Consider the following 27727-nt stretch of genomic DNA (forward strand, 5'->3'; position numbering starts at 1 on the left):
AACTTATTTCATTTCATTTTAAGTTACTTTTAATCTTTATTTGAATAAATATAACCACTTAACACATTAATCCTTCAACCAAGTTTTCATGCTCATCTCTATGTTGTTAGATACAAAATAATTGGTAACTTGACTCTAAAACTTACTTTACTATTTGATCATCGGCTTTGTATCCATCGTATTCCGTAACTTTCCGTAGTTCTTTGAGATCTAGCGTTGGTGACCCACACACCAACATTTCAACTTCTTCCGGACGTAGCATCTGCAAAATATTAAACATTTTTAGAGTACTTTTACATGATGTTACCAGCGATGTTTATACACATTAATGTAGGTCGATACTGAAGTTTGATTTAATACCATTTGATTTTTCTGTTTTTTTTTCCTTAAATTTCAACGTTATTTAAACAAATCATAAAAAGAATGAAATCATAAGAAATTTTCTCGTTGAGTACGGTTTTTACTTTTGTACAACACAACACACTTTACAATATTTCAATTATAGTAGTTTACTCAATATAGTTGTATTTCACTTCTATGAACATGGGATCTTACAAACATTCTAATTTTTAAATTACTTTCCAAGGTAACATCTTAATCTAAATATACAGAACATTATATATATATATATATATATATATATATATATATTCAATCTAATATTAAGAATGTTATCGTCATTAGCTTTAACTTTTTTTTTTAGTTTTACGTCCTACGATTATCCTCCAAGGCTAAGGAAGACGGTAATAATGGACAGTGAACGAAATAGTGTAATTAAGGAAGTGGGAGGAAACAGGAGAACGCCGAGAAAACTTATGCACTCTTTTGTTCACCACAAGCTCACTTGACAAGAGCTGGGATCAAACCAGGGACCTCACGCGCTGTACCACTGATCCCCAGTGACCCTGTAACTTTTTGATATAATAATTGATTACATTATTGTTCATACACACACACACACACACACACACACACACATATATATATATATATATATATATATATATATATATATATATATATATATATATATATATATATATATATATATATATATATATATACACAATTATTTAAATTAAATCTAGATGAGATTTCAGACTACAAAAATGATTTTGATATTCAATTTTCTGGGAATTCCCATAAGAAAACCGAAGAAAATATCTGTATACGCATTAATTCTTTCTAAGCTATCTTGCAAAGAAAATATAGATACCTTACATTTTTAAAAAGTTTTGTAATTCTAATTCCATGGGATGCCGGGACAACGTTAAAGAGAAGTTTCTGTTCTTATTTTTTGAAAATTTATTTTACTTTATTATTGTATGCATTTGTGGACTGTGTGGTTACTGCAAAGGAACTCGTGATTATTAAGACACGATTTTTAATAATATTAATTTTTTATACTTACAATGAGAGCATTAGAGGCACAAACACTGTGAAATCCAAGGTAGAAGGCACGAAACTGTTCATAAATTGCTGCATTTAGCACCCAATCAAGATACAATTCCACATATTCCTTCCTGTTTTCATTCGTTACAGGTACATTTTCGCCATTTTCTTTCAAATTGTACGTTTTTACATCACCGTACTCCTCAAGCGATACCTGCAAAGAGAAATAAATATTTTAATATCTATGTAGCATTTATCAAATGTATTCATGGTCACAAATTAGCTGAAAGTCGCTGCAAGACTAGTATAAGGAAGCTAAAAGATGTTACTTTACCTACTTTTCATGATTTACTATGTTTTTCTTTAAGAAGCTAAAAGATGTTATTCTAACTACTTTTCATGATTTACTATGTTCTTCTTTGAGTATTTTAACGTACTGCAAAGTGATTTATAAACACGGATTTACGAAGAATGTTACAAACTAATTTTCAAATTAGAGCAGAAATATTACTTTCTATGTTGTGATATTTCAATCAGAATATGCCCCCCACAATAGTAACTATGTGGAGTATATAAATGATTTGTAAATTTGCAAGTAGACACAATATAAGAATTATGAAAATGTCTTCATTTTTCTTGTGTAATTTGTGATATCTTTAAATGATAGTCAAGATATAAAGAAGTAATATATATGACAAGAAGTAATATACATATTCACGAAGAAATTAAATGTCGACTAAAAGCAGGGGATTCGTGTTACTATTCGGTTCAAAATCTCTTGTCGTCGCGAATTCTGTCGAGGAATTCGAAGCTTAAAATATATATAACGATAATCATGCCTGTTGTTCTGTATGGTTGCGAAACATGGTCGCTTGCTCTGAGGGAAGAACATAGACTGAAAGTATTTGAGAACAGGATCCTGAGAAGAATATTCGGACCCAAGAGGAACGAGAATGGGGAATGGCGGAAGCTTCATAACGAGGAACTACATAGTTTATACGGTTTACCCAACATTGTTAGGGTCGTCAAGTCTAGGAGGCTTAGGTGGGCAGGTCATGTAGTTAGAATGGAAGGAAGTAGAAACGCTTTCAAAGTCTTGACTGGTAGACCCATAGAAAAACGACCATTAGGAAGACCTAGGCGCAGATGGGAGGATAATATTAAGATGGATCTCGCAGAGATAGGAATACGAAGTAGAAACTGGATGCAATTAGCTAAGGATAGAAGCAGGGGCGGATCCAGGGGGGGGGGGCGATCGGGGCGATCGCCCCCCCCCCAGAAGAGGAAATTTTCTTATTTTTTATATATAAATAAAACCCATCCCAAAGTTTGGAGCCCTTAAAAGTAGCAGTATGACAACCCACCGCCCCCCCAGAAGTCGGTTCTGGATCCGCCCCTAGAAGTCAGTGGAGAGCTTTTGTGAACGCGGCACTGAACCTCCGGGTTCCATAGGCCATAGAGTTAGTTAGTTAGTTATATATGACAACATTGGTCGACGAGAGATGTCTAAAATATATACATTTATCTGTATTTAGGAAGATTTTATTCGAAGCTAAAATATAGAAAAGTATATGAATGCAAGAATAAAACATTGGAATTATGATAGTAATATTGGTGTGTTTTCACATAGAGGCGCGCACGGAAATGTAGTAAAAAGGAAACAAATGTTACTTTGGATTCCAACAAAATTTATGTTGAAAACACAAAATTTTAAACGATAAAATATTTTTTCTATTTAGTATGGGTTACCTACAATTGTTTTGTTTCCCGTATAATTTAAAAGTGTGTTCATATTTATGTTTCTAGGAAAAAGAGAAAGATACTGGAATGTAGTGAAATTTGTTTCAATGTATATGAAGGAATGATTGTTGATAGTACAAGCTACAAGTACCGGTATATATATAAAGTTTCCATGTATCATAATTGTTCATTACTAATAATCGAAAGTGAATATTAATCTACTGTATAAGATAGTCTTACCTGAAAACTCATACACATATCTTCCTCCACGTTACCCTCGTACGCCAGAAGTTCAGCAAGACCCCTTGCAACATCCTGCAATAGAAGCAAATAGTTATCATAGTTAAAAAACAAATGCTTAGATTACTCCATAATAGTAACTCAACAAATTTCTAGAAATATTTGGATGATTAAGGAAGTAGAAATACATCCAAATATTTGACCAAAGCTAAGAAATGATTGATTGATTAGTCTATACGTTTAAACCTAATTGGTTCTGATATTTCAAATCGTACTGCAATCCCCTATCGAAGGACTTTTTTAAAAATAAAATAACTAATCGATAGAAGCAATAGAATAAGTACTTGTATCCAGGACAGAATACAGTCGGGAAATAAACTTTATTATGCCAACATGAAAGTGTCCAAAAGTAAATTAATATCCAAAACGGCAAAAATATTGATATACAAAACATTGGTTAGACCAGTAGTGTTACAAGGGTCAGAAACGTAGGTACTATCAACGAAAGAAGAAGAGAAACATTCGTTCTTTGGACATTGGAGCGGAAAATACTAAGAAGGATCTATGGACAGGTGAAGGGAGATGATAAATGGAGAATAAGCTTCAACGATTAACTTAACAAATTAATTAAGAAAGAAGACATAGTAATATTCATCAAAGCACAGAGAATACAGTGGCTAAGTCATGTGGAAAGGATGACACACGGCAATGCCCAAGAAAATGTATAAAGGGAGACTCTAGATGAGAAGAAGAAGAGGACAATCTAGACTGAAATGGGCAGATGACGTAATGAACGACTTAAAGAGTATGAAAATGAAATGATGACGAGATAAGATGAGTAACAGAAAGGAATGAAGGCAGACTTTTGAAGAGGCCGAAGTCCACCCAGGGTTGTAGTGTCGGAGAGTAAGTAACTAAGTAAATAAGAAATAAAATAGGTAAAATTAACAATTGTTTAAGTTAGGTAAAATTCAGAGAGGCCTCGAAGGAAATAAACAACACAAAGAGTGAATCGTAATAAAACAATAAAATGACGAATTGTACAATTCTAACTACAACACATTCTCTAATAAATATTTTTATTAATTTTTATTACAAATATAATTTACTCTTAACACTTAACTTTCCAAAGTATTTATCAGAAATAAAACATTTTAAAGAGCACTAAAATGAAAATTTTACGTATCTGATTCTAACTTTTTTCTGTGTAATTTTCTTATCAAGAAGAGACATTATATTTCAAGTCTAATTTATCTTAAGCACAATACTTTTTATAAGATATTTAAATTGAATACAAGCATTGTGTGATTTGAGCTACAAATCACTTTCTTCCTTGTCTTCACCTCCAAAATGCTTAAAGCATCTTCAACATTTGGTTAAATCTGTTAATAAATTTGACCTTCCCTCCCGAAAAAATTAAAATAATCTTGTGTTTGGCTCAATATTAAGAATTGGTATTAACGTCTCGTACTAAAGTGAAAACTTTAATGAACACTGTAACTACTGATATGAATATTTATTTGAGACAGAAAACTACGTTGGAAAAGAGATTGCGAACAAAAGAAGGTGACTCTCTGCTAGTTACACAACATTTATGCTAAACATAAAAACACATATAATAATATTTTTTTTCTTTCGTTCGGACTGAATCTTTAAACAGCATGTTGAAAATAATATTAAAATAATATTAAAACTGAAAGTAATTTCTTCCTGTTATTAATTGTGGATAGTTAAAAAAAAAAAGTCACCTTTTAAAAACTTCATAAGAACTTTCTAGTTCAGCGCTTTTTCTACTTAGTGTTCGGGAGTATCAAGACTTCAAAGATACTATGTTAAGCTTATTATTACTGTTATTACTCCACAGTCCCTTCTGTTATTGAAAGTCTCATCCACTACTACGTAAGAACATCTGAAATCCAATATATGGAAGTAAATGCAATATCGCTGCTAGCACTTTGATAATAAATACGACATTGTATGTTGTTAGTCGAACTATACACAAATGGATGTGTTTTCTTGTTCGGCAGCTCCGCTTGTCCCATGAATGTTCTGTTAGGAATGTTCTGTATATTAAAAAATTGAGGTAGGTACTGGCCGACATCTATCAAATACTTGGATATTAGAATCTTTCCTGATCATGTGTGAAGCCAATGGAATGAGAATCTTGATAGATGTTCCCTTGGAATCTTTAAAGAATCTGAATTAAGTTTCTCCAATTCAAGCTTAACAAAGCGTACAAGAATGTCATTTGTCAGAATAGTAAGGTCGATAATGGTTCAGTTGTGGTATGTCAAACTATGTGGAATCTAAGTCCATTCAATCGAAAGCATTGACATGTTTGCAAATTATTGACAGAATGAAGTCTGTGCAATGCTGATATATAATTTGAAGTTTAATTTTGGACTTTTTTGTCTGTTTGTTTGTTTTGTTTTCAAGGTATACTACAAGATGGAACATTCTATTAATACTTGTAACAATGTCATTATGAACAGGTATACACGACTGGCAACTTCATCATAACACATGTGGAGGAATTCATATGATACTTTATACAAACGAAATATTATTAACACATGTTAACTTAAAAATTATCGTTTTAAAGTTAAAAAAACTAAGTAATTGTTCGTTGTTTGAATTTAACGTCCCGTTCAGCAGCGAGGCTATATGAGACGTGGATCTACTGATTAACGTGGAATCCGAACCACATGAACTCCCACCGGGAATCGAACCCGGGTCTCCCACGCCAAAGGCGCGTACGCTAACCGCTTAGCCACGGAGGAGCTCTAACTAAGTAATTGTATACATGGTAGATTGAGGATGTTGATTCCGAATTTGAACTCTTTTTATCTACAGTTTCATTTCTTATTTATTTATTTATTTTCCAGATATACTGAATAAAAGACAAACAAACCAGACATAAACTTGCGTTTTACCTTTCAAAGATAATAGAGTATGCTAATAATACAACTATAGAATTTGTAGGAATCTATTTACAAAGCCTTGCTATTCCTACAGTTCAAAGTTGATTACGTAATGCGCCACGTAATTAACTCATTTTTCTTTGATTAAGGTTCGTGGTAAGGTCTGAAATGTCAATACCGTTTCAATGTATGCAGAGTGGGTATTGCAATTTTTTATCTATAGAAAGAGTACAGTACTATTTTGACGTAATAAATATTAATTAAAGCGCTAGTTTAATGGAAATTGACACATTATTTATAGACATAATAGGTTCCATGTCGTCAGTTAATAATTTAGGCATTGAATGGATATGTAGATATATGGAAGAAAAGTATCGAAGTTTTAGAGTTACATTTGTGATGCAACTTCCTTGTGTTTTTCTTCTTTTTAGTATGTTTTATTTTATGAGTAATGACAGCATGAATTCTTTAATTAATATCTTAATTAAATTAATTATGAAGTGGATAATATTTAAATATGTATTTCAAGTCATTTGTTTCATTCACTAACATTGGAGAATCTAAAAAAGTAAGACAGAATCTAATATCTAAAATATTGAAATTAAAAAAAAATATTAAAACACTAAACATATTGTTACAAAAAGAATGAAAAAGGTAGCGGATCTACTTTTTGTATCATTACTGAATTCATGTTTACAAATAATAAAAGTCCTACTACACATGTTTTGTAAATAGAACGAAGTAATTGGAATAGTCAGAAGAAAGATTTCTTCTTTAAATTTCCCATACATCGTTTATTTCTCTTCATTTTGCGCGAATTTCCAAGTATCATTATTATAAAATCCCTCTTATTACAATAGTATAAAGAAAATGGTTTGTTTTGAATATAAAGAAAAACGGCATTTTCTGAACAGATCAAGTAAACTGTTGAGCTAAATAATAATCTGATGTTGAATTAAGGCCAAATTTTCCAGATTCAAATTGGAATTTGCGTTCACTATTATGACAAATTCTATTAACATTTTTATCAAGTCTTTATCAATTGTAGAAAGTGTTATTACCATTATACATTTTAACCGTTTGATGCTTAAGGGAAAATTAATAAATTATAAGATTTAATTTGACTTTTTGTTCACTTGATTATATTTACCTTATTGCACAGTTACCTTAATTTGTAATTAATCTTAAATACTTCTCAACTTACGGGCATAATCTCAGCCAGATCATCAATGGTTGGAGTTTTCACTATCCCCACGCCCACGGAATCAACAGGTGGTACAACAGGTGGAGAAAGCAGCTTCCTATAGCAGATAGAAGGGAAGTGAAGATCTAGAATAATGGAATTGTAGACAGCTAGGCCCATAAGAACGCCAATTAGGTTGTACTCTCGGAGATTGCCTTCTTGGTCTGTACTAAACCAATAGCACCGTGAGTTTGGGTAATAAACGAACATGCCGTAGTCCGGCTGTAAGAGGAAAATAAAATGTGTAATTACAAAATTTCAAGGCACATTTGTAAATTTAACTAAGATAATGGCTAAGATATTTGTATAAGTGTTATTTGTATCCAGTTCTGATATATCGATACTGGTACAATTACTTGAAAGATTTCGAAAACAACAGTGTGCAAAGTAACTACTGTATTACAATATATAGGTGATATACATGGCTAGGATCTGAATATGTCCTTCTGAGAAAAAAAAATAGTTTACTTTAACCTCACTGCGCAAACATTGAGTGAAATTTTTAAGTGAATGCATTCACTTTTCTGCTTGGTCAATAACACAGGAAACGAAGACAAAGAAATACCAGCTGTTCACATGAAACTATTAACGATCTAGTTTTGATCGTTACAGATCTTCATTAGTATTATTCCTGCTGATATTTATTCGTTGTTATTTATTTTGTCCCATGTCTATATGCTAACAATATCAATTCTGTTACTGCTTATCTATAATTGCCATTTTTTGTTTAAATATAATTTGTGTTAATCGTCACTTATGTTTTACATGCTAATGTAGATTAGAAAATTGTAGAAGACGTGTCATTCGATGATCGATGCCGTGCAAGAAGAGGATTTTTCCACAAAATCTCCCTGATTTTAAAATTTAATTATGTGAAAACTATAGAACATAGAGCTTTGCTGTTTGCGATATCGTCTAGAGCAACTTAAATACTTTCTTTTTATGCATGCTTTACGAAATTTCTGTGCAGTTCTAGCTGTGTTCTTTGGTTTATTTGTTTCAGGTGCTGAACAGCTAGGAACAATGACGAATATATAAAACAATAGTGTGCTGCATGGTCTGGAATGCCGAAACGCAATCATCAGTGGAAACTGGAAAGTTCAAAGAAACTTCAAATGGATGTTTAGATGGGAGCCACTAGACGTAAATAGATCCAATTAGATAATCATAACTAAAACTTCATCTAGGACCATTCCCATTCTTCGAATATATACATATTGTCAGAATTATGAGCTGAATAGCTAAGGCAAATCACAAATTTGGATAATTCAGATTTCGACAATAACAATATTTAGAACAAGTTGTGTTCAGTACATAGTCTTTTCCCAATGCGTATGATAACACAAAGTGAATATATGCAGTCAACAGTCAGCATATGCTATATCGGAAGAATATTAACTGACATTCAAAAGTAGAATTCCAACTTTTCTTTCTTGAGTAACTATTAAGTGAAGGAATAAAATTGGTTCTAGTATTATTACCACAATATAAAGATAAAGCTTACTAACAAAGGACTTAGACTTTATTTAATTAATTATTCAGAAGTTATTGACAAAAAAAAATCCATTAGAAGGAATCCACTTTTATCTAAGTAATAATAGCAAGGTATAAGTGCTTCAATTAATCAAAAAGATACAGTACTTTGAAATAATAATGTACATCTATCAAGACTCTGGCTTTTTAACATTATCGGAGTCAAAATGTCTTATATCGGAAGAATATTAACTGATACATGTAAGTGAATATGTGAATGGTGTAGCCATTTACGCTTAGTAATTGTACACCTGACATTCCTAAATATGATTCTTAATCTATCCCTTCACTTCAGCTCCTTCACTTCCATTTTTCATATACATTTCTTAGCTACAGGAAGAAATCCTACTCGATCCTACCCAATGAACTACGTTAGATAAATGCTAGAACTTGTCTTTAGATAAAATATTAAAACATATGAAAGTAGTGCAAAGTTGCAGCAATTCTCTGGAAATTACCTTTATACATTTATAACGAATATATGCATGTGTTGCAATACATCTAAACTTCTACAGAATACTAGTAAAAGTCTTTATATATGTTTTGTGTAATATTTTTGTTTCATTTTTACAGAACGCGGAATTCACATATTTTTTCAGATTGTAACGTGCCCGTTACAAGTCACAGGAAAAAAAAAGAAATTATAAAAATAAAAATGTAAAATCTTCGATAAGAAAAATGGTAAAATTACTATTATTGTATTTAATATTATGTGTTACAGCAAGAGACATAAGCTTATATAAAAGAAATATCATCTGCGAATTTTTTTAAAATTAAGAGAGAAAGAATTAAATGTAAAAATAACGTTTGTGAGATTTCCTTTGCCTTTCGTAACCGAGAAATATCAAGGTCTTGGCTTATGCGCTGGTCGTTGACTGCGCATGGTCACGGCTTTGCGGCCGTAAGTAGCTGGCCTCGGCTAGCTGACTTGGGCTGTGTTGTACGAACGGGTAACATCTGGAGGGATTAAGCTGTTCGAATGGATTATGAATCTAAATGGACGTTTCGTGTTGGTTCACGTTTCTTGTATTGAATTGAAGTCTTCGTTTGTAGAAGAGTGTGTTATAGAAGGAAATAAGAATATCCATTACAAGTGAGGATTATGATTATAGTGATATTTCATTTTCTGCAATATTTAGTGTATTTGCATATTTTTAAAAAATTAGTGAAAATAGTGTTGCTTGGAAATTCGATAAAAGTGTTGGAAGGGAGGCTTGGTTTAGTTCTCTCTGCTTCTATTAGCAAGCAAATTGCAGAAAGGTGCATGAGTAATACTCAGAATCACGTAATTATAATTGTGTATATATTTTTTTCTCGATTTCGTGAATGTGGGAAATTGTGGATCTACGTCCCATTTTCTCAATTGAGTTTCAAATTGAATTGAGATCATTTAAATTGAATCCTGAGCATAACCTCACCTTACAGTGGAATATTCTTGTTTTGATAAGAGAGTCCGAGATGATTGAGGGCAGAGAAACTACAGAAAGTTGAGGTAAAAACGTGGATTTTCAGAGGTGAGTTAATTTTCAATTTTTCTATTAGATTGTCTGTCTACGTCTTTATGTGTATTCTGTGGGTTGTCTTGTTGGTTCCATTTGGTTAGGTTTTCAGTGGAATAATTATCGTGAATAAGCTCGGCAAATCCAGGGGAACAAAGGTGGAGGGATTTGTACCCGAAACCTATGAAATGTGCTATTCATCCTATGTTTATTACAGGTCTGAAATTCATGTTTTTGATTCAAAGAGTAAAATCCGAAAGGCTTATTAATGCTGTTTTTGAATTCTGAAGAACTGACAGTAAAATTTAATTCTCTTTTCTTTAAAAAAGAAAACTTCGTTTGACTTGTTCGTACTGTTTGGAGTATGTTTGACCGGTTTGTGTTTCAGATGTTTCGATGTTGGAACGCATTCAATTGAGTATAGCAAAGTTGTTTGCGGTTGTTTTTCGTCGGGAATTTTCTATTTTCAAACTAAATTGCGACAAATTAATAAGAATAATTTCTTTTTATGATAAGAATTTATGAAACTTTTTCTTCGTTTTGAGAGAAAGGGAAATCTTCACTCGATTAAAGGTACGAATTTATTTCTTGTTTTTAAAGAAAGGAATATATTAGTACTAGACAAGAGAGGTCCTGGACTGGCCTTGAGTATTCATATTGGAGTTAAATGTGAGAGGTCCTTGACTGGCCTCGAATATTTGCGTCAAACTTTAGAGGTTCCTGACTTGACTGGAGAATTGGCTTTATTATTCAATTTGAAGATTTACGATTCAGCGAACGATTCTTTGGAATTATATTAATTTATTTTTTTCTTTTCTCAAACTGAGAAATAAAATAATTATTATTGAATCCAGATTTTGACTTGGCAGCGAGAAGACAAATTAATTATTGTAATTTATTTGTAATAAACATTTATTCTTGAATTGGTTGTGTTGTTATTTGTTTATATATATATATATTTACTGTTAATTTATGAACTATTACTCCTCTGAATTTCCGAATTGAAATAACAGCCTGAGCTTTCCGGATGCTTGCTCGTGTAAAGCCCCTTCTGAGGCCAGGCTGGATTGGTTTTTCCCACCTTGTCCGCTAGGCTACGGATGGGGGCGTTACAAGATGTAGGTTCCATTCCAAGTAAACATATTTTAAATGTTAACCAAAATTATTGAAGTACTTTAAACAATGCAATTATTTATAAAGTTATATGTAATGCGAGACAAATTTCAAACTACCATATTTTTAAAATTCTATTTTTGTAAACTAATGTTTCACTATATCGTGTAAACATAGATAAAGAATGTAAATAATACAATAGTACAAAAACTATTTAAAATTTATATTAGATGAAAAGCCATGCTTATTTAATTTATTACATTAGCGTTGATTTGACTTACTTAATGACAGGTAGATATCATCAATGGTCTATGTGTACTATTATTTTATTCGATTATAACGTGACAACTGAAGACAATCTTAAAACTGAGATAAGTTCTACAACAAACTCCTAGTCTAGCACTTTAAATCGTGGTATTTAGGTAATAATTTATATTCTCATTTCTTACTTTATGAACTACGTAATGTAATAAAAACAGTTTTGTAATAGTAACATTTGAGATTTTTTAAAAATAAATAATCTATAATTAGTTGAAGCTATATCTAGTTAGTCACATTAGTTGTCGAAACCGTGCTATCTTTCCTCTATTAAATTCTAAGTACGTAAACATTTACGTATAAGTATACGTTTAATATGTAAACTGCATGCATGTCTTATGTAAAATTTTTAAGGGAAGATTGTTTTTTTAAAATCTTTCAGTTTATTATTTGTTTCTGGAAGCTTTTGAAAAGATTTCAACTGAAAGTTACAATATCCTAGAAGAGAGAGAGAGAGAGAGAGAGAGAGAGAGAGAGAGAGAGAAACATTACCTGGAAGATCTGCCTTATGAGCAGAAGGAACCACTCTTTTGTTAGGCCACCCATGTCTAGACCTGGTTCACCAACAAAGGACACTTTGAGCTTTTTCTTTAAGTCTTTCTGCTTATTCGCGATCTGAGAAGAAGGACAATGATATAATTGATTATGAATTGCACATAAGTTAACATTGTGTGTTACTCTTTGATTGGACTACTTCCGTGTCAGTGACATTATGCCATTACAGAAAAAACTAGGCAATTTTTCAAACTTTCAAATAATTTTAAGAAGTTAAAATATAAGTTCATCAAATATACATATAATGTATACATTTCAATTCTCTTAATTGTAAAATCATTAAAATCATTATAATGTTTTAAGATTAGTGTAAAACTTTCATTTGTTATTTTATTAATTATCAGTTAATCATATGACTACGACATAGATATACAAAGGAAAATGAAACATTATAATTCACCTCATGTAACGAATCATTCACAAGATGAGATCGTCGCACTAGAATGTTCAGGAAGAAAATGTCGATTTGTGGGGCCTGGTGTCTGGCCACTTTTGCCACTAGAGATCGCCGCGCTGTCAGGATCATTTGTTGCTCAGAATCCTTGAAAGAAAATTTTATATTATTATTAAGCAGCGTAGTTAAATACCAAAATCAACATTAAAAAAATATATTTATTGTAGAGTAACATACCACTACTATATTTACTTCGACTGATCCACCTACTTTAAATTACTGATTCCACTTACTTTCATGTCTGTAAAAGTTATTTTAAACACCTTCATTTCATTACTGAAATAAATATTCGTTTCCAATAAAAAAGACCTAATCCAGTTGCATTTACCTCCCACTTTTGGAAAAGAAAAGTTTAATAGTCTAGGGACATAGGACCATGATTTATTTTACCTCTTTCATTTTACTTTCTTCTTTCACTTTTAAAAATAATTACTCTACTTTTAAAAAAGATTTTGTCTTACAAGTTTAGAGACATACAAAACACCGTTTGGCATACTTTTAGTAACATATTTCTTAAACATTAATATTAATATTAAAAGTTAACAACAATCGCAAGATTTACTTCCCACTGTGAAATAAGAACATGTCTCATAGTAGGAAAACATGGGACATCTTCGCGTAAAATTATTTTACCTCTACACAGATATTTTCTTCTTTCGTATGTTTTGCTTTTAATAACATGTTTTTTAAACATCAAAATTAGTATTAAAAGTTCATAACAGAAACAATCATTTACGGAAAATCACAGTACTGATAAATTATAATTTGTTGGTATTTTTTGTTAAGTTTCTTTACGTTCTGGTTGTTCTTCCTCAATTTTATTCTCGTTATTTCATTTTTGCTACAAATCAATAAATTGTAAATATTGAAACTATAAATCGTGATGGAATCTTTATAGTTACAGCGCAAAAATATGTGAATTTATAATTTACGTGTGACTTAAAATTTTGAATTAAGTTAAGTTTCAGTTAACTCCTAATTTAATAAATTATCTATGCAAGGATAACGTATCCTTTTCCAAAACGTGAGGGAAAAGTTAAAGATTCATAACAGAGATGAAATGGAAGATATGTTAGGTCTACTAGAGAGACACGATACATCCTGTCATAGATTTAGAATCTTTTCTCTTCGTAACTTTACGTGTATTGTGTCTTACAAAAGAAATTGTATTCGTTTTGCAAAAATATAATAATAATAATAATTAATAATAATAATAATAATAATAATAATAATAATAATAATAATAATAATAATAATAATAATAATAATAATAACAACAATAATAATAATAATAATAAATCACAGATAAATTTACCTTCGTTAAGATGATTCTTTTGGCCACAATGCTGAGAATAAATGGATACTGACAATAGGAAAATTGACCAGGCCGTTGTGGATTCTGCCAATTCAAGTACTCTTGCATGAGATCCATATGATCCAACGCACTGTTGTAAAATTCCGTATATTCCAAAAGAGGAGGGTTGCTTGAATTATTGGCTGCATCTGAAAATTAGATACAATGATGTTACATGTCATTGAAATGGAAAATATATTCAAAGGAGTGTGGATTATAATATTATAATACTTTAAATTTATTATTTCAAATATTCTTTGGTATATTTTAACTTTCAAATGTGTTTATTGTTTTATTTCGCACGTGCTGTTTTACATCTCAATTGGAAAACATTCTTCCTAAATTAATAAAATGAGCTTGAAATGTAGCTTCAAAGCTAAACAGTTATAACTTTTTTGAAGTAAATAAATGCAATATTTAAACGTTTAATATGAAAGGAAACATTTCATAGTTCGTATTTCTATTGTAAATAAATGCGAAAATATAACTTTTGTTAATTTACGAATTTAGTGTTCCGAAAGAAGTAAACATTAAACTAAGTCAATATGTGCAAAGAAGAATTAAGGCATAAAAATTACAAGCGAAGCGAATAACATTACTTATTATGTAGTATTCAATTTCTGTTTTTAAAGACTAGTTATAATAAGCATTAGATTTGATCCACACACGAAATGTATATCCAATAATTCAATACAAGCGATAACTCATTGTAAGGAAGAATACTAGTATTCAAATGATATGGTTTTGTGTTCTAATGTTTATGAGATAATTTTTCAAGCTAAAGCATTCTACAAGAATGAGTTTAAAATTCACTATTCATTCTTGAATGCAATGATCAGTATCAAAGTTGCCGTAGTAAATGCTTTGCGAAGCTACACGTGGAAGAGACCTAACGTTACTATTATACTGACCTTGACACAATGACTTGAAATGGAAAATACGTAAGATATATTCAAATTATCTCCAGTTCAATCTACAGAAAATGCATACTTACTGATAAGAGCAAGTACTTTTGTTCCTGTGGGAATCCACCATCGGCTTTTGCTAAGAGGAGGCAGAGATTTGTCGGCTGGAGGAAACTGACGAATGGTGATGAATTGGATAATGTGTCGAACAATCATTCGCAGCTTCTCTACTTCAAGACTGTAAAGAAATAATATAATATTCATTTATTATTCTTGTTTTGCATATCATTGGAGAGTACACAAACATATAAATTGATAGAACAAATATTATTATCATTATTGTTAGAGGTTGTTTGTAAGGGGAAAATTCTGCTTCTTCTCTAACTATATTAATTAAACCTATTCCCAGGAATGTTTGGAATTTGGTTGAATTTCAATTACCAAAACCTTTAAAGTAGTGTTTCCTTCTTCAAACAAAAAAAGGTTAATGTTGTTTTGGTTCGAAAATAATTAAATTGTTTGAAACAAATTGTAAACTAAAGGAATTTGTTTGAATTCTAACATTGAATTAATAGCAAAGGTGTCAAAATTAAATTAATCAAAAGAATTACCAAGTAAAATAAAAATACATTTGCGTTGAATTTCAATTTTAAATTATACTAATATCATAGTAATTAAAATTAACTTCATTTACTAAGTAAGGGTCTATACCAAATGCATAATTCAAAATTAGGATTTATAATTTTCTTCCACTACATGCAAGTGTAATTATCATAGCAAAAGTAACACTCACACTGTTGCGTTACTTCTCTAATGTGAAGTGTATTTTATGTGTATGTCACTTTTTTCTTTGTGTGGACTCTGTTGCATTTGAACTTATTATGTAGTCGAATAGAGGATGATAATTGCGGTTAAGATTACAAACTCTGAAAAATTAAATTACCGACACCTGCTCATAATCCTCAAAATAGATTAAGAATAATTGAAACATATAGTTGAGTCTGACAAAAGTGCTGGTCAGTTGACAACCACAATTGCTTTAAAATAGATCCCTAATTCTACTATGACATTAGAGACGTTTATATTAGAGTTTAGATAACAATGTTTACTTCAATGTGTATTTCTAGATGTAGGGTTTGTGTAATACTTTTTAAGTTATTTATAAGGGAGCAAAGGTAATATCTTTGGTTTTCTTTCTACTAGATTTACTGCTTGGAGATAATGCGTTATTTATGTATTATTGGCGATTTTTAATTTTTCAAAATTCGTATTGCAGTAAACGAAAACTTTACAAGGTGCTATAATCAAAAGTAGCCAGTGTTTTCAAGAAGATTTTCGCTGCTAAGCATCACGTCACCAAAGATTATAACGTCACAATCGACCTACAGATTCACTGCTGAACAAGAAAACTTCTTGTAATTCTTTGACAATTTTACATTATATTATTTTACTACTACTAAAAATTATGTTGTAAAACTTTTAGTATCAGCTTTTACTTATTTATTTATTTGCAGTTTATATGTTGAGAGCTTCAACTGACAACGTTCAGTAAGGAAAGGAATGAGATAGTAGTAAAATGACTGTTTCAATAGGGTGTATGACTCTATTTACCGCATTCAGACTCCTATAAGTGTGGCAGAATTTTTTTTCTGAGTTATCACCATTTAGGTAGACAACGCCGTATAATAATGATGTATAAAGAAACACTGATGCGTTGCGACATACATTTATTATGGAAATTGATTATTTGCTACAATGGCAGCAATAATATCTTAAAGGCCAACATTTTTTTTAAATCTTCAATTTCTTTAATTACAATATCAACCATTATCTTCTTTTCAAGAATTTTCAATCATGCGTATCTTTGCTATTTGGTTTCCACTTGATTACGGAATACAAACTAGTGTTAGTAATAATTTAACTTTGTACTTACACTTTAAACCAGTGAACCATCAACTGATGATCCTGATTGGGCAAAGTGACGATTTGTCGTAGCAAATGAGCGAATATCGTATAAGATGATTGTGCAGCGAACACTGGATTTTGGACAAGAATATACAAGGCTCTTACATTGTCTTTGTCGTACAAGCTGAAAAAGAAACATATTCTTACTTAGTTACATTATTAGTATATTAGACATTACTTATGTACAGTATTTAACACATGTGTTCACCGAGATCATAAATGTGATATTTCCATTTATTTGAGGAATGGAAACTTAGAAACTATACATTTATTTCTCTGTAGAGTTTAATTTATCAGTTGTTCTATGTATGTTCAAATTTAGATATTGGGAGTATTCATTTGGTCTACCGCGATTCAAATTTCGCCTGAGAAATCTGTGACCGATTCTGTTGCCCCAGTCAACCATAGTATAACAAATTGCTTAAAGGATACTAATGATCCCTGATGATCTCTGATGACCCCTGGAAATGATTAATGACTTTCCTTATTTGGCTGCAACTACTAGTGCTTTACAAGCAAGACCATTTCCAGTTACTAATTAACTATATTTTGTTATCTTGTTCTTTAAAACAGTGATGCCCAATCGGTGTGCCGCGACACAACGGTGTGTTGCGCAGTCTCATAGAGTGTGTCGGGGAATTTTAGAATCTAAAAATCATGAAGCATTATATTAGTTAAAATCAATTTTGAAACAGACTGTACTAGTCAACGCCTTTAGCGGCTGAAACAATGCCCAGTATTACATAGAGTCAATACTTCACAGAAACGTATAGTTTTAAACTATATTATTATTATTATTATTATTATTATTATTATTATTATTATTATTATTATTATTATTATTATTATTATTATTATTATTATTATTATTAAATCAAGTAAGTGTGTCGCGGTGTTGTGGGTGTTCAGTACAGTGTGTAAATAGGTAAAAAAAAGAAGGTTGGGAACCACTGCCTTAAAGTTACATTTTAAAGTTGAATTTTTTAAACTGTCCCCTACTGACTGATTATTAGTTTTGATTAATATGTCTCTAGCACTTTATTTTGTTAATCATAACAACTCCATAATAAAAGTTTTCCACAAACGTCAATTTATGTTACAATTACGTTTACGTCTTGCACGATCAATTCGAAGTGTTATTTGGTTGTCAATGAATCGCTACTTACGAACTCCAATTTGCGTTGTTGTTGTAGTTATATTTTGCATGGTCGCTTCCGAATGTTAATATTTGTTTGCTAATTTGTAGTTAGCCAGTTTCTACAATAAGGCTAACGAAGTATAGTGATTAATATAATTATTTCTTAATGTGAGTTCATAATAATTTAAATGAACACATGAAAAATGACACTAAGCCATATTTAAAAAGAAAATGAAAGCATCACAATAATTTAGTAAAGTGTGTGTGAAGCTAAACGCTTCCCACGAAACAAAAAGCTAAAATATATTATTAAATTATGAAATTTCGATATACATTCTACATAAGGAATAACATCATGCACTTTCCTGGATGTACTCCTGTTTACATCATTATAATGTTGTCGAAGTTCATAAAGGGAATACACAACACTGAAAAACTGCAAAGTTTTTAAAATCAATAATTTATCGATATATATTTTTAAGATTTTGCTTTTTGCGTAGCAAATTGTGAAATGAATTTAAATTTTCATCACAATTTATACGTTTTGTATCGCATTTTCGGCTGTGAAGGAAAACTTTATTATTACTTATTTTATTTATCTATTTTATTCTTTTATGTAGATGTGAAATAATAAAAAAATGTATGTATCATAATCTAATATGATAATGGAAAGCAAAGTACGGGAAAATTCATAACAACTATATTTTTAAAATGTTCTATCTCTTACAATTTTCATAAATTGGTAGCTGGTGTTGAATATGTCCATATGGAGCTTTTTATTAAGTTTTGAATCCGAAATGACTTCGAGAAGCGAAGTGTTACAATCACATAGTTCACGAAGTTAACCTGCAGTTTTAGCTTAAATTCACACAAATAATCATTTACTAACTCACGTTGTAGTCAATTACTACTAGGACCCAGTTAATCTTCTTCTTCTTCTTCTATTATTATTATTATTATTATTATTATTATTATTATTATTATTATTATTATTATTACTACTACTACTACTACTACTATTATTATTAAATGCTTTAAATCTCGGTTTCCTTTCATCATTTCAATCCATAACTGGAGAGTGTAGCAAAATTCACACAAATACATACAGATATATTTCTGGACCATGCTATGAAACAACTATGAAAAGATAGGAGAGCAGAAGAGAATTCCATGTTTTAGTTAGTAAGCTATTTTCCGAAAAGTAAACTTAGAGCTTGGATTTCGAGAGCCCATTAATCAGCTTTTTTTACATATATAATATAGTATCGAGGGGGATATAGTCTCCGTCGTCAGCTTCGCAGCTTCCAGTAATTTGATACGTAGTGCGAAGTAGATTGTATTCTTGACAACCGTCAGATTTCCGCAGACATTCATCACTGAGCTTTATCTGTATGTACGATCAAAAGAAATCCGTTGTGCCATGAAGGAAAGACAACAATACACTGTTTTATGTTGCAAAAATATCTCACTTCGGCAACAAATTGTGATTATAAATTCATCACATTTTGCGATACAATTTTTAGTTTGCATTGCATTTCTAGGATTATGTGTTGCAAAGTGCGATATGAAACCGCTTAAATAAAACGCTAATATACGATATTTTGTTTTCATCGTACAAATAATGGAGGTTAATTTCGTGAACTGTGTGATTGCAATACCCTGTTTCTCGAAGTCATTACGGATTCTAAACTTGGTTAAAAGCTCCATATGGATGCATTCAAAACCAGCTACGAGCTTTGGTAGATTGTAAAAGCTACAATATTTTGAAACTATAGTTATGATCTTTTACATATTTTGCTTTTCATTATCATACTAGTTTACATGGGCACCCGAAGAAAATTTTCTAGGGAGGCTCAAATCCCTGGTTGCTATATTTGGTATTTTTGATTTGTGTTAGGAAAATCTTAGAAATTATACAGAAAATCTTAAAGAAATTTAATACATTTACGAGAGCCAGGGGGAGCTCGGGCCCCACTCTGCCCTCCCCTTCGGGTGCCCATGATAGTTTATGATACTTTTTTTTAAATATAATTTCACGTCTACATAAAAGAATAAAATATATATATTAGTATTAATATATTATTTAATTATTTAAATCTAAAAATAATTTAAAATCATATATATGACAAAAACAAGGTAGTTGTAGACATAGCGATTTGAAAATAAGTTGGGCCGCGGTGGCTCAGTGGTAGAGCGTTCACCTCTGGTGCTCGGGGTCTCGGGTTCGATTCCAGCCCTGCGTGCGTGGGTTTTCTCGGGGTTCTCCCGTTTCCTCCCACTTTCTTCATTCCACCGTTTCATTCATTACTCATCATCACCGTCTCCTTTAGCCTAACCGGCATAACCGTGGGACGTAAAACTCAAAGATTTCATTTCATTTCATTTTTTGAAAATAAGTTGACCAAAAATTATTTTAGCACTTTAAAGGATGATTGGTTCTTTGCAAGTCATTGCTCTTAGTGACGTTTCATTTATTCAGCAAGATTTCACTGACCTCATATAACCTGTTTTACGATTTAACGCGGAATCTATTGTCAGGGTTTACTAGTCAGCTAGAAATATTTAATTTGATATACTCTTAGAGTGTGTGAATTATCTTTATGATCACCAGATGCACAGATGTTCTTTATTAAAATTTAAGCACATTCTCATTTCCTTTCTTTATTTAAGAGGTTTGTGCGATAGGACTGACATCTGTCTGTTTACTTAGAGAGTTGAGGAAGGTCATGAACTCAGATAATTATAAAATTCTGATCAGTTGTATCATAAACCGAGTCTTCAAAGCACACACGAGAAACTTAAATATAAGGAAAGTAGCATTACATGTCGCAAAAGTCATTATCCTGAGTAGAACAATGTAATGAAAAGTGTAAAAAGAGGGAAGATTACATCATCCTTTTTTCAAGATACAAAAGGGAATGTAATAATTATCAGTTGTCATTTGTTTCTTCTTCTTTGAATACGAAGACTACTGTGAATAGAGAATTAACTTCTTTAGTATTTACAAGCTTAACTCGGAACACCTGCTTTCGATCGGTCTGTTTTCAAGAGACACGTTCAATATTTGCTTCCGGGTGAATACAAAGCAAAACATAAGCTTCCAATGACCTTATTGTTTTGAATATTAACGTTCATTGCTGCCTGTCGGACATGAAGAAAGGAATTTTTCTTATAAAATTTTAAACGTATCATCATATGTTCGTTTCTTCGTTTTAAATCCACTGACCTCGGTATTATGCCCGGTAATGATAATGAACTACTCAGAAATGAAATCCCTAGTTCACTGTCCTGTGGTGAAGCTCCTTACGTGTTATATATGAATAAACTGTGAGTTGACAACATTGAAATTATAAACTGAAATTGCTGATGTCATGCTTATTAGTGGTTTACTGTCCTTTAAGTTCAAAGAATTTTGTATATATTTTACAATAAGTGTCACATGGATACAATATGGTGCATTCAAAGTATACAATCTGACAATTCCACTAGTGGCTTCACTGAATAAAATATCCGAAAAACTCCATCTTGTAGTCTACTGTGGATGCCTCTGTTAGAACGAAAATGTATTAAACGTACGCGAAGTTTGTTGGTTGTTTCATTTAGTGTAGCTATCCTATGACCAATTCCACTAGCTACATGCCAATAATTAGGCGTTTCCGATGAAAATCACAGATAAGCTTTTTTCCTTATATTTGGCTGGTTCCAGTGAATAACCGGCTAAACGACTTTTTTTTTTTTTTTTTTTGAAAATTGAGATTTTACAGGTGCTTCTTTTGGTGAGTCCTACATTGCGTAGAAGCGGCTAAGGCGAATTCATAAAATTGAGGAAGTTACAGCATTTGGTTATGTCAAAATTAGACTGGTAACTGCTGTAAAATTTACCTTTAAACTGCTCTCCTGTAAAATTGACTTTTCCGGACTTAGCCGGTTATTCACTGGAACCAGCCATTTAGGACCTGAATGTGTATGTGAAGTTTATCGATCGTTTTATTTGGTATAGTCACTCTATAACCGATTCCACTAATTACCTTAAATTGGACCTATCTCCGTAATTTGGTGTTTCCGAGTAAATCGCAGATATATTTTTCCTGAGTTCAGACCCTGAACATGTATGTCAAGTTTATTAGCTTATTTCCGGAGCATAATGTATATATATCGTAGGAAATCTCAACCAATGTTAACCAAACTTGGCATGGCGGTAGACTTTGATTTGTTTAGTATGCATGTTAAATGCTTTCCTGTGCAGACGTTTCGTTCCGAATTTATTGACCAGCAAATTTGAGATTTCAATTTAGTCAGATTTTCGAAGAAAGAAAAGAAAGGAAACACAATTGCCATTTAGAATGAGAAATAGGGGAAAGTGTATGAAAAACACGTTAAACGTTAATTGTAGGTTAAACGTTAAGAAATATAAAGTATACTTATGTATAACAAAGAGGGTGGAAATACATAGAATAAACCTATTAAACGTTAATTTTATGTCAAACGTTAAGTAAATGAAAGTGTGTACATACAATACAGAGGGATGAATACATGGAATAAATCTGTTAATTTTAGGTTAAACGTTAAGTAAATGAAGTATGTACTTATACTTAAAGAGGGGAATGCATAGAAGAAACCTGTTAAACGTTAATTTTAGGTTAAACATCAAGTAAATAAAGTGCGTACTTACAATATAGAGGGAAGAATACATGGAAGAAACCTGTTAAACGTTAATTTTAGGTTAAATGTTAAGTAAATGAAGCGTGTACTTATAATAAAGAGGGAAATACATGGATTAAACCTCTTAAACGTTAATATTAATTTAAATGTTAAGTACATGAAGTATGTACTTATAATAAACAGGGAAATACTTGAAATAAACCTATTAAACGTTAATTTAGGTTAAACGTTAAGCAAATGAAGTGTGTACTTATATAATGAAGTGGGTGGGAATAAATGGAAGAAATCTATTAAATGTTAATTTTTAAGTTCAATGTTAAGTAACTGAATTGTGAACTTATAATAGAGGGAGAGGAATACATAGAAGAAAGCTTTTAATGTTAATTTTAGGTGAAACGTTAAGAAAATGAAGTATGTATTTATAATAAAGAGGGGAATACATGGAATACACTTGTTAAACGTTAATTTTAGAGTGAACGTTAAGAAATGTACTGTATTCCTTATAATAAAACTAAACGAAGGACATTTTTTCGACAATCGTGGTTCTTATTACTAACATTAACATTCACTCGATTTTATGAAAACAATATTCTTAGAAGTTTTTAGCTCTCATGATACATGTAACGTAAACATCTCGTAAAATTCACACGATTACCGTGTAAAAGTAAATTATTATTATTACAACACATGCACTGAATTACTGAACTGTGTTAGAATTACTGAACTGTGTTGTTAAAGTTGGTTCGTCATTGGCTTTGTGCTGTCATGACAGCAAACGTGCTTTTCCTCTAAGAGATTTGTACTATAACTTAAGGATAAGTTTAATTACTGAACGTTTTCCCCACTGATAGATAAATATCAAATATTAGTAATGTAGCATAACTTCTATCATGTATAGACTCGAAATGCACAATAATACATACCTTATGTATTTCACAATAAAGAAAAACTGTTAAAAAGATACTTTAGAAATTAGTTTAGAAAGAACTAGTCTAAATTGTTCTCATTTTAAAAGGTTTTTCTTTTAGTGCTACATATATAATTCATTATATCCGATACTTACATCCGATTTTCTTCCAATAAAGCGTTGATAATTGACTTTAGAACAGTCTTGTGAATTAGAGATGGCTGCAGAAAAAAAAAGAAAGAAAGAAAATACCTAAATTATTTATGGAATTCAGTATTTTTTACACACTGTATTCTCAGTTATTATGTTTTTAGTATAAATACCGTACACACTCATATTCATAAATTCATTTACTTATAAAAAGAGAGTAAGAAATATGATTAAATGAAACAAATGTTTAATAATTTATTATGTACTTAAATTTATAATATTTGCAGAAAATTAGCTCTAATTATTTAGTGTTGTTGCTCCGTTTTGTTGATAAGTCTCAAACAATTTAAAATTTACCACTTCTTATGAATACACTTAAAACAGTAAATAAAAAAATCACAAAATATCACTGTATAGAAAAAAATATGTGTAAGAAAGAAGTCGAATGGATAAATCTGAAGATCAAAAATGACTAGCTTCCTATTAATGCGGACCGTCTTTCGAATGATTTTTTTTTTACAAGTATGTGTATATATACATGTAAATAAACATGGAACTATTCCATCGAATAACACTGTATAGAACATTTCAGAGTGTCCTGAGTTATCAGTGGCATCAAGTGTTTGTTGTACGAAATATAACTGATAGGCGTTTTCTTCTTGCCCAAGTAGTGCCATTAGTATGCTGCGAAACTGGTCTCTAAGCGGGACAGTATTGTAGTGTAGGAACATACTACAAATTTTCTCCGTTCTTCTCGAGTGCCTTAAATGTGTTATTCAGCGTTATTGAGTAGGATACTTCAACTTAAAATACAAATCCAGGGATTATTAAAATATACAGGGTGGACCATTTATCTTGATACGCCCTTGTAACTTAAACTAATAGATACGCCCTTGTAACTTAAACTACAAAACGCTCAAATGTATATGGTGCAAATATCGGCAGGGATACATTGTTTGACGTACTCTTCAACCCCGTCAGATTAACAGTGTTACCAACCCCTTTAAATGGCACAACGTCAGGTCAGGCAACACATTTCAAATCTACTTGTAAAATGAAAACTTACAATTCCACACTTATTTTGTAATGTTGCAAACTAAGGACGCTATAGTTTCCCAAACATCTAAAAACAACAAAATTTTAAAGGATTCTATAATACTAATTACGCAAGTGACATCATGATAACACATATCCACAGCAGTGGCGGCTGGTGACAATTTATTAGGTAGTGACAGAACTATATTATTATTATTATTATTAGAACATATATAGAATTTCAATTTAATTATAATCGATTGTGCTTATTATCAGTAATCAGGTAGGTACTGGTTCTCTTGCTCCTTTCACTGAAGTTCTATTCTTTTTCATGCCAGTCAGTTATATGTTGAAGTGAATTCAGAAATCAAATTTGGAGAATAAATCTTGAGATACTCTTATTTAACTAAGTTTATTATTTATCTTGTTGATAAAAAAAGACACATACACACTGATATTGAATAAAACACGAGTACACTGTTTAAAAAGAAACACTTCACTTGCACTGTTTATTCTCTTCGAACTTTCAACTGAACACGTTTGGTTGACTAGTTAAGATGCACGATACTGAAACTCCATGCGACGATTTTTCTTGCTGGAAAAGACGTCGATATATATATATATATATATATATATATATATATATATATATATATATATATATATATATATATATATATATATATATTGTTACAATTATCTATCTCATTAACGAATGTCTTTTCACATAACAACATGCCTAACGCAGTTAATCTTTCCTCTTTCATGGTATTTCTTAGGAAAGTTTTTATTTTGTTCAACATCGAGAAACATCTCTCTGCTTCTGCTGTTGACATTGGCATAGTTATCAATAACTTTAAGAGTTTAACTGTTTCTTGAAACATGTCGCACAATTCATCGTCTATAATGAACATTAAGAATGACACCGCGCCAGACACCGTTCTCAGTTCGCGGCTCGAATAGCACACTTGAAGTTCGCTTTTTAATTTCTTTTCCTCCAAGAAGGGATATTTCTTAACCATCTCACTGAGATAATTATCGGGGAACTCCTTTTTATAATTGTCAAATTCTTCTACATCAAATAATCTCGTAGCTATAAGGTGCTCAGTGAAGTGAAATCTAGATTTGATCTCCACTAGGATTGCATCACAAACTTCTAATGCTTGTCTTTTTTTGTCGTTATAGAACGCCTCACTTCGCCATATTTTTGCACATGGTCCGTCTCTTGCAGTTTCTAATTCGGTTTCTACTTCCTGAATAATGTTGTCAATTTGTTCTCTGACTGATTGCATACCAAGTTGAAAATTATACAGATGTTCTCGAACCTTGACAGGATCAGTACATTTCTTCTGTAGTTGGCTGAAAATAGTTTCTACGTGTGGCATAATCTTGTGGATAAAAGTCAACCAAAATACGAAATTTTCTTCATTTAACAATAGCTTGTACGCGGAAGATTGAGTTAAGGTGGTTTGTAATGTTATATCTTCACAGTTTTCTATTGCTAACATAACATCAATTAGATCTTTCCGATACTCGTAAACTGTATTTACTCCACGAGACTGAAAATTCCACCTGGTGTGAGAAACCCGCGGCAACCCCCAAGCAGTGTATATGAGATCGTGAAATATCGGCTTCTTTCGGATTCTGCGTGACAAGCTTTCGTTGTCACGAGCTAGAAGCAATGGAGAGCCTTTCCCGTACACAGCTGATAGGGCGCGTATATGGTGATACCACTAGGCAAAGCAGCATTCAGAAGCAAGGGCCTGGTGACAGTCACCGAAGCAGAGTTGCCACCGCCAGGTCTTTCGCGCTAGGTCTTGCGACTAAATAGATACGGCAGAGGCAGAAAAAAGGAAGAAATTCAGAAGCAGTTATGATATTTAACTCGCTTTCTTTTAATATTCTGAATCTTCTACCTCTCAAGGCAGTGACATGTCACGGCGTCACTGCCTCAGAGGCCGCCACTGATCCACAGTACCTTAATGTTGAATACTACTATCATGCGACGTATTTCGAACAAGTACAAAGAACTGAAAATTTGATTTTTTCAAAACGATGTTATTTTTAAAAGAAGTGTTTACATAAGAAGTGTTTACACATCCAATTATGTAGATGGTTTTCAATTAACATAAAAGTCATAGTGAAATTTGCAACAATTTGATATCTCAAACCATTCCGGAGATATAAAAAAAATGGTTAAATTTGATATATTGCTTAAAATGGCGTATTTGTGGGAACTTTTTAAAACGCTTTTAATTTACTTTGCTTTTATAACATTGCAATGTTTTTTGCTAGGCGTAATTAGAACAAGTACCCAGAATTACATAAGCAGTGTTGCAAACTTTAACAATATTTACCGTATCTCCAGAACGATTTCAGATATCAAGTTGCTGTAAACGGCATTATGACCTTTACGTCTACTAAAACTCATCTATGCAATTGAGTGAGGTACTTATCTAAGCAGTTTTTTTTGAAGCAAAGGCTTTTGAAAAAGTTCAAATTTTTCAGTCCCTTGTATCTTCGTTCCTATTCATTCGAAATTCATCATACTATAATCATAGTATTAGACACAGGTATTTTGATTGTGCATTGCCTCTCCGTTC

At 31.5% G+C, this 27727-nt stretch overlaps 1 protein-coding gene across 1 annotated transcript in view; it reads right to left on the reverse strand.

The window, feature by feature from the left end:
• Positions 1-27727, reverse strand: part of LOC145688817 (putative E3 ubiquitin-protein ligase HECTD2) — a 134334-nt gene that overhangs the window by 3812 nt on the left and 102795 nt on the right. Inside the window, exons 7-16 of the mRNA XM_081762991.1 lie at positions 24096-24160; positions 17201-17356; positions 15357-15505; positions 14324-14511; positions 12955-13095; positions 12492-12614; positions 7498-7758; positions 3373-3447; positions 1412-1606; positions 147-262 (exon numbers count right to left, since the gene is read on the reverse strand). Coding sequence (XP_081619117.1) covers positions 147-262; positions 1412-1606; positions 3373-3447; positions 7498-7758; positions 12492-12614; positions 12955-13095; positions 14324-14511; positions 15357-15505; positions 17201-17356; positions 24096-24160 — 1469 coding nt within the window. The remainder of the gene's footprint in view (positions 1-146; positions 263-1411; positions 1607-3372; positions 3448-7497; positions 7759-12491; positions 12615-12954; positions 13096-14323; positions 14512-15356; positions 15506-17200; positions 17357-24095; positions 24161-27727) is intronic.

This window comes from Thermobia domestica, chromosome 1, assembly GCF_964235325.1.
Source record: "Thermobia domestica chromosome 1, izTheDome1.hap1.1, whole genome shotgun sequence".
Lineage (NCBI taxonomy): Eukaryota > Metazoa > Arthropoda > Insecta > Zygentoma > Lepismatidae > Thermobia > Thermobia domestica.